Here is a 12,702-nt window from a genome sequence, read left to right on the forward strand (position 1 = left end):
CCTATTTTTGCTGGCATGTCATTAGTTTACCAGAGTTGAACCCGGCCCTTCTTTGGATCTGTAGACAGGGTTTTCTCAGCACATAGTCAGTAGCATTTCACTGCAATTGTTGTAAATCAGGTATGTGCACTTGCTAAGAGTCCAGAGCTGTGTTTCATCATCTCAGGACAGATTAAGCAAAGATAAATTATGTGACAAAAGTATAGTAAGGCACATGGGGTGTTTTTAATTTAAGATAGTAGGCGGTGAACTCCATCAGTATTTAATTTTGTATGTTAAAAATCAATGTTCATAATTTTCTAAGACTCATGCATATAATCTTTGGCCTCTGTTCTTTTTAATGTCTACATGCATTGATCATACTCTATATGAAATGAAAAAGAGGGAGAAAATAATCAAGCCAGAAACTTTTTACCAGCTTACATAGTCTCTTTGGAGTTAGACTTTTTTATTAAACCACAGTGTATTATGTATGTAGTTATTAAACTACATAGTCTGTAGTTTCAAGCCCTCAACCAGTAGATTATACTCTCAGGAATGAAATAACTATATTGTCAAAACTACCTTTATAACATACAATATACCTTTGTTGACCATCTCTTTCTACAAGAGCTAACCATTTAACTATAAATCAGAAAAATACAGTGGAGCAAAATTATTTAAAACAAAACAAAATAAAATAAAATAAAAATAAAAACAAAATTCAAGCCAGTTTACGGCTTCATTCTGGGTTAGATGAAATCTATCCTTCATAAGGTCTCTTAATATCCTACTTTTTATTTTGATGTTTTGTCTTAGCATTAATTTGGTTTATTAGTGAGAGTGAAAATAATTATTTAAGACAAAGAGTAAACCTGGTTTGTTTTGTGGCTTCTTAGCCTCCCTGAAAATGCTCTAAATCATCACTGCAAAATGCAAATACTTAGCAACGTTCCCTTTTCATCCTCTTTTCACTGTCTTTATTCCTACTTTAATTTTTATTTTGGAAGGTTTTCTAAAACTAAGTATTAATTTTACATTAAAATGTATTAATATTAGTTGACACAATTACTATATAAATTATTTCCCACTATAAAAACTAAGGTATCTTATATTTAGTACTATATACTAAAGTATAAAGATATTTGAGTATGATTCATAACCAAGTAATTGACTTCAATTAACCTTAGTGATATGGATGAATTATTTACAATATTGGTATTCTATAGCATTAACTCTTTCCACTGCACATATGGATATGGGGTAAATGATGGAAAATGCTATGGCTGTGATGCTGAAACTTGAAAGAGAAAATACACTGGAATAATAATTATCTAGTGTGATGATGATATAACTTCAAAGATGAGCTGATTTCACAGTTCATATTTTAGTTTTTGAGGTGCTGTTTTTAAAAAGTGGAGTTTCACCAAGAAAATTTTTTATTTAAAACTTTATGGTATTTTTACATTTTATAAACAATTACAAGTTAATAAAATTAATAAAACGATTATTATTGGTTCTCAGGAGATGTAAAAGCACTAAGAATGAAGGACAAAAAACACAAAAGAATCATGTAAATTTGAAAACAGGATTACACTAATTTACTGGTTATTCTAAGACAGTTCTGCAACAAAAGTCAATATAAGGATTTTGACTGTTTAAAAGCATGAAAGAAAAAGTGATTGAAACTTAATATGTGTCTTTTATATTAAATAGTGTACAAGCTGTTAAATATATAACAACCTTTTAAAATGTAACTTTATCTTGGCAAGCAGAATATATGAACTTCTTTATTTTGGCAAGTAAAAGACATGAAGTAAGAGAGACTGACTAGGTCTAGCCAACAACTTCACAGTTATTTCAAGTATTATATCCATGGACTCTGGAATCTCAGCTCAGTAAATGTGTGTTAAAATTATTCGAGATGCTAAAATATATATATTTTTACACAGATTTCAGGTAAAAATGTCATCAGAGACAATAAAATAAAACCACATAGACTTCCACTTTTTGGACTCTTGAATATTTTATATCCCTAAGGAGAACAATTTGTGTAGCTTTCTCCACAGCTCCTACTATTCCTACTATTCACATGATGATGACCCCCAGATCCCTACCTCCAACCCAGACCCTTCTCCTCTGTATCAGTCCCTTATCTCCAACTGCCAATGGGACATCTCTGTGTGAGGTCTCCACAGGCACCTTAAACTTACTATGTGTGAAACTGATCCTGTTACTTCACTTAAATTGGTCTGTTCTTCATTCCTTACTAGACCCCCAACAAGTCCACCTAGACTCCTTCCTCCACTCTACCCTACTCCTCTTTCCATATTTCATCAGTTACTCAGTATGTCACTTCTATTTCTTAAATACCTACTGAATTAAGTTTCTTTCACTCACCTCCATGGTCACGCCCCAATTAATTTCTATCTGGATTACTGCAACAGCTTTGTAACTAGTTCTTTTTCTCAGTTTCCCCTCATTGCAATCCATCCTCCACAATGCCATCAGAGTCAAGGAGAGGCAAACCCCCCTGCACAGGTTTCTTCAATTGCTCATCTTCGGGGTTCGGAAAGTCCTTCATCTCTTGTCATCTGCTTCCTTTCTAATCTAATCTGTAAATGTCCCTTATACCAAAATATTTTATTTTGTACATGCTGGTTCTCCTGTCTGTAAAGCCACTTATTAACTCATTTATTAACAAAATATTTGTTGTCAGGTATGTACTACACATTGTATAGAACTTTGAAGATACAAAGAGATGAAAGACACCATATTTAGCTTCTATCAAGATCTCTCAGTGAACTTGTCATCATACTTCCTTTGTTTCAGTTTTGTATATAGGAAATTCAAGATATCTATGGAGACCCTAACTCTTAGATAAACTCCTAACTCTTCCTTTCCAACTTAGCTTAAAAGACACCTTGTCTTGATATCTTCCTCAGTATTCCCATCTTTTTCCTTAGTGCAGTTGGGAGCATCATCTCCTGTGCACCCTGACACCATGAACATATTTTTTATAACACTTTCATATGGTTCTAGTTCTGTAATTCATGGATTGAATTGTTCTCACTAGACTATGAGCTTCCTGAGATCAAGGGCTTTATTGAATCCCCAGCGTCTAGAACAACACCCAATCCATAGGTGATTTTATTCAGTAAACGTTCTTATTTCATGCCCACAATCTGTCACATGATGACAGTGTACAAATTTTTATAGTTATGCTGATGCTTCAAAGCAATAGCAATTTTTCAGCCAAGAAATCCATACTGAAGGTCTCTGTCTTTATATATACATATTTGCTACAAAAAGTTATGCATATGTTTTTTCTTCATTTAAAGAAAAATATATCTATGTATACTGAATTTTAAAAAGAAGTATTTTTCTACCTTTAAAGGAAAAGATTACTAAGAATTCAAAATATACAAAGACATTAGAAATAATGTTTTAAGGTAATATGAATTTGATATATTTCCTTCTATGACTTTTATATACAGCTATATTTTAAATAAAAAGTAATATATACTATGGTATTTGTTTTTTTCACCTAACATTATATTATGAATCCTTTACCATGTCATTTATTGCTCTTTGAAAACAATTTTAAGTCTATACAATATATTAATGCAGCTATTCCACAATTCATTTGACAATCATCCTTTATTTAGGTAAGTATAACATATCACTATTATAATTACTGTGTGATAAACTGTATCATTATTGTAAATAATGCTGCAATAACATCCTCATACATAAAACACTGTATATATCTCTATCTCCATGGGATAGATTCTCTGAATGGAAATTAGTGGCTCAAAAATATAAACTTTTAAAGGCTCTGAATACACATAAAACAGCTTTCCAGAAAGTCTGTATGTACACATTCACATTTATTTCTATACTAAATTCCAGAAGACACTGCTTATCATTAGTTATTCCTAGTCATTCATCTTCACATAGGAAGGGGATTTATATGTACTTTTTTCTAGCAGTTTAAAGAATGATTGATATGCACAGGTGGCACAAGTATTAGTAATGCCTTATAACTATATAGCAATATGGCCACAAACCTAATTTTATTTAGTTCTCACAATAATACTATGAAGTAGGTACTATTATCTCTATTAAAGATGGAGAAACTCAAGCTCAGGTAAGATAATATTCAAACAAGCTATTTATCAAAGTTTTCTCTCAGGAATCCCCATTCAAACACTTAAGAATTTCATTGAGAGAAAGTAGCAGGTAAAGAGTAGCTGTTTCATTTTTTCCTCACTTCTTTCTAGCTAATGTACAATTTGATCACCAACTCTCAATAAAAAGTGCTATATCTAGGTGTTTCATCTGTATCATTATCAAATTGCTAAATTTAAAACTACACTGGCCATGTGCAGTGGTTCATGCCAGTAAATCCCAGCACTTTGGGAGGCTGAGGCAGGAGGATCACTTGGGCTCAGGAGTTTGAGACCAGCTTGGGAAACATAGTGAGAGCTTGTCTCTACAATTTTTTTTTTTTAATTTTTTTTTAAAAATAGCCGGATACGGCATCCTGTGGTCCCAACTGCTCAGAAGACTGAGGTGGGGGTAGAGATCACTTGAGCCCAGGAGGTCAAGGCTACAGTGACAATGATGGCATCACTGCACTCCAGCCTGAGTGACAGAGTGAGACCCTATCTCAAAAGAGAGAGAGAGAGAGAGAGAAAGAGAAACTAATTCAAATGGACTGTCAATTCAAAGGGGTGTAAGGAGCTGACTCACACTGCAGATGGAATCTGTTCCTAAGCCATAGTTTTCTTCTTTATTCAGGAAAGTATCAGTATTACTGTATGACACGATCATTTGTATTTAATGGTTATTCTTTAACACAGTGTAAAGGGAGGTTGTAGAAACAGAGTAGTCTTTGAGATGGTCATCTAGAATGGCATATTGATTTTTATTCTGGTTAAAAATGAAAAATTCTTACCTTAACTATTAATCCTTTTGAATCAACCAGCCATATCTTTTTGATGGCTTTCTCTTTTGGTAAACCTTCTTTTTCCATGGCCATCACAATCAGGTGTGCAATCCCTAGGGCAGCCTCAGTGATGAAAAGAAAAAATTTTAAAGTTGTTCTACATGATATCTTATTAAGGGTTACATTTCATCCCATTTTGTCTTTGTTGCTGGGAACAAAATATTTTTGTCACATTTAGGTTAAGCCAAATAGCAATTATTTACCCTTTTTATTACAACAGAACCACTATTATGTGGCTTCCTATTTGGCCACAGATAAACTGGTGATATCCTTGATTGTCAGTGTATTTAATCCTGTTAATACAACCAAGATTTGCTCCAAGAAAAAATACTGAATTTAAAATAATGAACTGGTCAACCTTGCTCATTGAACTGTATTGTTTATTGTTAGGTTCAAGCTCCTCTAATTGAATTTGAAGAAAGAAGCCTGGTCATTTGGATGGGAACTTGACCAATTAGGCAACAGAATGAAACTGACAAAAAAAAAAAAAGTGTTTCCAAGCATCTACTTACTCTTCTAATTTGGATACCAAAAGTGCTGTGAAATTTACTGAAAGATTAAAGGAATCAACTTCCTTGGTATTTGGTAAATTTTATAATTATCTGTGAAATTTCCAATATCTTTTCAGGGACAAACAAGTGCTGGTTTTGAATCATCCAACCATGAATTCTTCTGCCTAGTTGAGTATCAAGAACTGGTCTATGCCATTCATCAAACCCTTTGAAAATTCAAAGACGTTTACTAAAGTTAAATACAGCATGTAATAATCCACAAAATAGAGAACTCAAATGTTAATGAGCTGTCAGTTAGTCTTGATTTTTATTTCAATGTGAAAGTGAATTTGTGATTTCATTCTGAATACTTTCACATATTTGTATCTTGGCATTTGAGTTCTAACTTCACATATTTTGTTTTATCTAAAAACAAGCAAAATGAAAACCAACACAACATAAACAAATATCTACCAGTGTAATATACTGTTTTGTTCATAATCATATTCAACTTGAAAATTTAAAGTTTCTTGAAATACAGACATACATATATATATATATATATACAGCCACAAAATATTTCTCTATTACTTACATTCTATAATTCTAAAGAGATTTTGGCAGTTTTCCCTTAAGAAACTCAAACTCAACTAATATTTTAATTTCTATTTTGGTGGTGTATTATTATTATTATAGGAGTCTAGTTTTCTTCTTTCAGATTATTAAATTAAGCAAATAATAACAAAGCATAATTTGGTCTTGCTGCAGTCTCTTTCCGACAATTTAAAATATTTTGGGATTTTTGCATGTGAACAGTAATAATGTACTATAAATCCCTAATTCGAAATATTTTTGCTTAAAAACACATATGTAGTTACATATGTACACACTGAATTGTGAGTCAAATTTTAAAAATTTGTATTTGTAACACTGGAGTATTCTAAAAGCCAGTATCAGATAAACCAGCTTAAATACTTAAAGGCTTGTATATATACACATACACTGGAAACTTTTCCTGTATGGTACCTTAGATATGCATAACAAATACCTATGGCAACATTTGATAATACTACAAATTTAAAGCTGTGAAAAATATCTCAATACTTCTGTACTAAATTATCCTATGAATGATTAATATGTCTCAATACTTAATTTGGGAATCTTCCATAAAGCCTACAGTCATAATATACTAAAAGTTTGGAATACCTCAAATCTTGAGTTAATGAGCAATTAACACTAATTATATGTTAGTTTAGGAGAACATAAGTATTATACAAGGCAAATACCTCTCCAGCTCCTTGGAATAGTATTGTTTGATCAGACAGTTTGTTCTTGGTTATTCGAAGAGCTGCAAGGAGACCTGCAACTGCAACAGATGCTGTTCCTGAAACAAGTTATAAATATCCTTGAGTAATCCTCAAACAGATTCTGCCAATTTCCAAGCTTTTATTCACATCTTGAAATAATCATAAAACAAGTTAGCTGGTACAGAAGAGAAACCTGTGTTTGTCTTATCCCATGCTTGCATATGAGGTAAAATTCTCAGGCTACTGACATCAATATTTTAAGATAGCAGCTTACTACTATTCTTGAAAACTTCCCTAAAAGAAGATTCTGTGACTTATCTTAGTGACATAATCAATGAAAGGATGGGATCTGGATTCTTCAGATTCCAGTTCAACAACCCTCTGACTAGCTGAAAGAATTTAGAGAAATTATTGTATACATCAAATAGATAGTTTCCTCATATGTAAAGTAGTTTTACTTTATGATATAAAAGAGTAATACGTGCTATTAGATTCTGCCATGTAATTACTCTTGAGGTTTTGAAATCTATTTATCCCCTTCACACACAGAAGGCACATAGTAAATTATTGCTGATGATGGTATTGGTGCTCATATTTTTGATACATTTGGAATTTAATGTTAATAGCAATTAAAATCTAATTATATTGCATTATTTAATAGACTTTTTACCTATGGCAATCACTGTGGATCCCAAAGGTGCTAGACAAAACTAATTTCTTTAAGATAAAAATTGTATTTTCCTCATCATGTCTCATAGGCATAAAAACTTCACCAGTTCCAATTATATTACTTTACCATATAAGCATTCACAGATCACAGAGCAGTTCTCTTGCTTTGAGTGTAATTACACAGATCAACTTCTTTATGGCTTATGCCTGAAATAAAGCAGCAGCTTCTTGCGGCACTTTCCAGCTGTATCTATACTTTACTCCTCTAAGTTAATGTTCTACTTACAATGTTTCCTACATCACTCAGCTGGGTAGTAAAGCCTAGCTAAACATTAAATATCCTTATTTAACATTATGGTTAAAACAAAGATTAGACTAGGTTTGATGAGTGACACAATGATGAAGCATTAAGGATGTCAAGTATCAAAGATATTCAACATTTCACTATCAGTAAATTTGTTCTATTCAATCTTTCTTTCTTGCATAATTAGGTAGTCATAAATAAGAACACAATAAATAATAATTGTTAAAGGCCTGTTTATCCCATATGTGTCTTTTATTTAGGATCACAATGTGTACTACAAAAATAAAATGCATGCAATTTAGAGTCACTACTGCAATAATTATGAACTGTGCTAAGTCATATATTATGAAAAAGTCACTCTTCTATACATTATTTAAAGTGAAAATCTATGCAAAAATATGGCTAGTGTATGTAGAGAATATATCATGACATGATTAGAATGATATTTTCCCCATGCAAGATATATTCACTAGAGTAATAAAACAGATGAAAGAGAATTTAAATTAGAAAGAGAGGTATAGATATCCACTTACTAAATAAGAAGTTATTCAGAAATAGTAGCTCAAGCTATCTCTGTCTTGGGTTCTTTTGAAGTAAACTGGCCAGAAGTTTGGATCTGAGGAACTCTAAGCTCTCTTCCAACTGTGAGATTCTATGATTTTAAGGGTTTCTATAAGATTTAACCAGTTGAAGCATCAAAGTTGAAGCATCATCAGCAGTCACTGTATTTGTATTATTATTTTTATTTACATAGAATTGGACATTTACAGTCAGACACAAAATAATCTAAAATATCCTAACTATTTGGTGCCTTATTTTCATCTGGTTATGCTAGATCACTCAAAACTCAAAATGTGTTAAGTTCACACATTATATTTAAAGATATATTTCAATTTTTTTTTTTTTTTTTTTGAGACAGGGTCTTGCTCTGTCGTCCAGACTGGAGTGCAGTGACACCATCTCTGCTCACTGCAAGCTCCACCTCCCGAGTTCATGCCATTCTCCTGCCTCAGCCTCCCGAGTAGCTGGGACTACAGGTGCCTGCCACCACGTCCGGCTAATTTTTTGTATTTTTAGTAGAGTCGGGGTTTCACCATGTTAGCCAGGATGGTCTCGATCTCCTGACCTCGTGATCTGCCTGCCTCGGCCTCCCAAAGTGCTGGGATTACAGGTGTGAGCCACTGCACCCAGCCTAAAGATGTATTTCATATTTCCTGAGAAAATAATGTAAACACTAATCTTCCATTTATAGAATTAATAAAATCAGAAAGATATTTTTAGCACTATCAAAAATTTAACTTGAACATGATTCTTGTACATGGCCTGGTACTACCTTGATTTAAATTTCATTGCAGAGAAGGGAATACATGTAGAAAACTGAAATTTAATAAAACTGTAAATTTTTACAATAAATTATTCCATAATAACTTTTACTTTAGGATTTAAAACTAAGCTTTTTATAAATCAGACAGAATGTGTGCTTACGTTTATCTTCGTACTATCAGTTTTATTTATTTATTTATTTTTATTTTGAGCTGGCATCTCTCGCTCTGTCGCCCATGCTGTAGTGCAGTGGCACGATCTTGGCTCACTGCAGCCTCTGCCTCCTAGATTCAAGCGATTCTTCTGCCTCAGCTGCCCGACTAGCTAGGATTACAGGTGACCACCACCATGCCTAGCTAACTTTTGTATTTTTAGTAGAGACAGCATTTTGCCATGTTGGCCAGGCTGGTCTCACACCCCTGACCTCAGGTGATCTGCCCACCTCAGCCTCCTAAAGTGCTGGGATTACAGGCGTGAGCCACCGAGCCCCACCTGTACTATCAGTTTTAAAGAGGACTTAACCCTGTTAGCAAGATACTAAACAGATCGAATCTTTCTTAACATTTTAGAAACATAACTTTAACATAAACATAAACATAACAACATATGGTTGTTAAATAAAAGTCTCACCTTTTATCAAAGAATAGCCTCTACTAATGCAATAATTTGTGAAATCCAGTTAAAATTACATATATAAGGCCGGGCGCGGTGGCTCACGCCTGTAATCCCAGCACTTTGGGAGGCTGAGACGGGTGGATCACGAGGCCAGGAGATCGAGACCATCCTGGCTAACACGATGAAACCCCATCTCTACTAAAAATACAAAACAAAATTAGCCGGGCGTGGTGGTGGGCACCTGTAGTCCCAGTTACATGGGAGGCTGAGGCAGAAGAATGGCGTGAACCTGGGAGGCGGAGCTTGCAGTGAGCCCAGATTGCGCCACTGCACTCCAGCCTGGGAGACAGAGCCAGACTCCGTGTCAAAAAAAAAAAAAAAAAAAAATTACGTATCTATTTAGTAAGGAAAATCAATATGTAATCAAATAATTATAATCCTCGTGTGCTACTAAATAGATTGGGTAAAATACAAAAACTAGAAGTAGCAGGGGGAGGGGTGAATTTAGGCAAAGGTCAAGGCATTGAGAGTGCATACTCCCTGAACACAGTATTGAAAGATTAATGTAAGAGTTTCAGAACCTCAGACAGGAGGACACAATGAGTAGGAAAAGCATATGCAAAGACATGGAGGCAGGGATGACTCCCTGTGAAAAATGGAAGATTGAACACACAATTAGTATTCCTTTCCCCAAAAAACTCTACTAAAACAATAGAAAACTGCTTTTTTGAAAAGAAAAAAAATTAAAAAGACTAAGAGAAAAGGGTAGCAACAATATTTTAGAAGCTGACAGGCTTCTAAATGAGCAAATGGCAAACTGACTTAGCAGACTTGAGAAAGTTGAATTGTTGGCCAGCAGTGGGGAATAAGTGACCAGACTGATATAGCAAAACTCTCAAGAACCCAGGTATAGGCAGCACCAAATGCCTCTGGAAGTGGTTTAAGGGAGAGGGTGAAAATAGGAAGCTGGTCAAAAATCTGCTAAGAAGGCTGGGGAGCAGAGGTTTATGCCCTGTAACCTCAGGACTTAGGGAGGCCAAGGCAGGAGGATTGCTTGAATCCAGGAGTTTGAGATCAGCCTGGGCAACATAGAGAGACCCATCTCTACCCCCAAAAAACTTTTTTAAAAAATTAGCTGGGTGTGACGGTCCATGCCTGAATTCCTAGCTACCTGGGAGGCTGAGGCAGTAGGATCACTTGAACCCAGGAGTTTGAGGCTGCAGTGAGCTATGACTGCACTGCTGCACTCCAGCCTGGGCAACAGAAAAAGACACTGTCTCAAAATTAAAATATATATATATCAGTTAAAACCCAGATCTGCTTCCCTCTCCTTCTAGAAGATAGCCAACTTCCCCACACTCTGGAAGTTTGAAAGAAAGCTTGAGGCTCATTTTCTGGAAAGGGTCACTGGAATATAAGACACCAGGCATAATTGAGGACAAGGATGCCATATTGGAAACAAGATTAATTGAAAGTTTACATACTCAATACAGAGACCCTCCAGTCTTCTACTTAACTCAAAGAACACTGGCAGAAAGGTAGTATCAGGAGAGAGATTGGAAAAATCTTTTCTGTGGAATCTCAGCAGTGTAAGAGAAAGAATCCAAAGAGACTGAAAAGGAAGATTACCTAAGGAAATGGCCCAACCAAGTCACCTTACAGTAAAGATTCAGAATACAAGCTCCATCTGTATAACCAGCCTTCCAAAACATAAAAGGAGAGAGAACATAAAACACATGTGAAACTGTGAGTACTGCAGTGCTGCTGAAGCAAACACAAATTATTAGAATGCAAAGTCATATGAGGCTAGAGAAGTTTTGGGGTCAGATCATGTAGGGCCTTCTACTATATACTAATAGTACCTATAGGTATATATGGCTATATATAATTATATTATAGGTAGCAGATGGTTCAGCGAATAGTGGTGGGTGATGGGTTTGAGAGATTTGAGGCTGGGGGTATGTAAACGATTTAGGAGGTTCAATTTTGAGCTTTTGCACAAAGCTTGTGCTTCCTGTTATGTGTTACTCTGGTGGCAACATCAAGAAATAGTTACATATAATCTGCGCCACAGATAAATATTTAGAATTTTAAAACGTAGTTGCATTGAGATCATGAGGAATGATAACATTATTCAGAGTGAGTGACTAAAGGACAGAACCTAAATGAACATGGGCATTTAAGGAATAGAAGGCAGAAAAATGTGATATGGGGAAGATGACAGAAAAAAAATGGTCAAAGAGGTAAGAGAAAGTAAGAGAGCATATAGTTACCTGAAAACAGAGAGAAGTAGTGACAAAGAACAAAGGTCAATCAAGAAAGGAAATGAAAAATTGCTATTGGATCTTGCAATCACATCACTTGTGACCTATCAGAGAGCTGTTTTTAGTGTCATGCATGTTAGGGCTGAGGATGTATGGCAGTATTCTGAGGAAGAAATAAAAGGTGAAGAACAGGGAGAGCAGGTGTGGAGTACTCCTTGGAGAAGCTTAGATAAGAAAAGGAAGAATGGGATGAGGATGGAGATGGGGTGGGAGGGAAACAAAGTTGAAGGAAATACCTTATTTTTAAGTTTTTAAGGGAAGAAGGACATGGGTTGCTGGAGGAAAGAAATTAGAATTGAGGCAATAATTTTAAGACTTAAAGCAATTTAAATACGGTCTATGGTCATAGACTAAGGGGAAGAAGGCAATAGAGAGAAAGAAGTTGAAGTTGCAGAAAATCAGTTTCTCACTTGCTGTTCAATAACTTTTTTAAAACTTAATAGTAAGGCTAAACTCCAAAAATATGTTTACTGGCCATGGCATTCTTTTGTGATTTTGATCTTTTCAATTATCAAAGCATTCAGTATAAGATTTCACTATATTTACAACAATGTAGCCTAATATATTAAATGTATTTTTAAAAAATACTAACAGTCAAACTAGTTTATTATGGCAAAAATTTATATGTGCAATATTTAGAGTGTCATGTTACAGAGTAGCCATTCCAGAGGCTATTAGG

The 12,702-nt window shown here is 34.5% G+C and overlaps 1 protein-coding gene across 1 annotated transcript in view; it reads right to left on the reverse strand.

Annotated features, from left to right (window-relative positions):
• Window positions 1-12,702, reverse strand: part of ME1 (malic enzyme 1) — a 233,232-nt gene that overhangs the window by 22,178 nt on the left and 198,352 nt on the right. Inside the window, exons 8-9 of the mRNA XM_017958059.2 lie at window positions 6,768-6,865; window positions 4,940-5,053 (exon numbers count right to left, since the gene is read on the reverse strand). Coding sequence (XP_017813548.1) covers window positions 4,940-5,053; window positions 6,768-6,865 — 212 coding nt within the window. The remainder of the gene's footprint in view (window positions 1-4,939; window positions 5,054-6,767; window positions 6,866-12,702) is intronic.

Source organism: Papio anubis, chromosome 6, assembly GCF_008728515.1.
Source record: "Papio anubis isolate 15944 chromosome 6, Panubis1.0, whole genome shotgun sequence".
Classification (NCBI taxonomy): domain Eukaryota; kingdom Metazoa; phylum Chordata; class Mammalia; order Primates; family Cercopithecidae; genus Papio; species Papio anubis.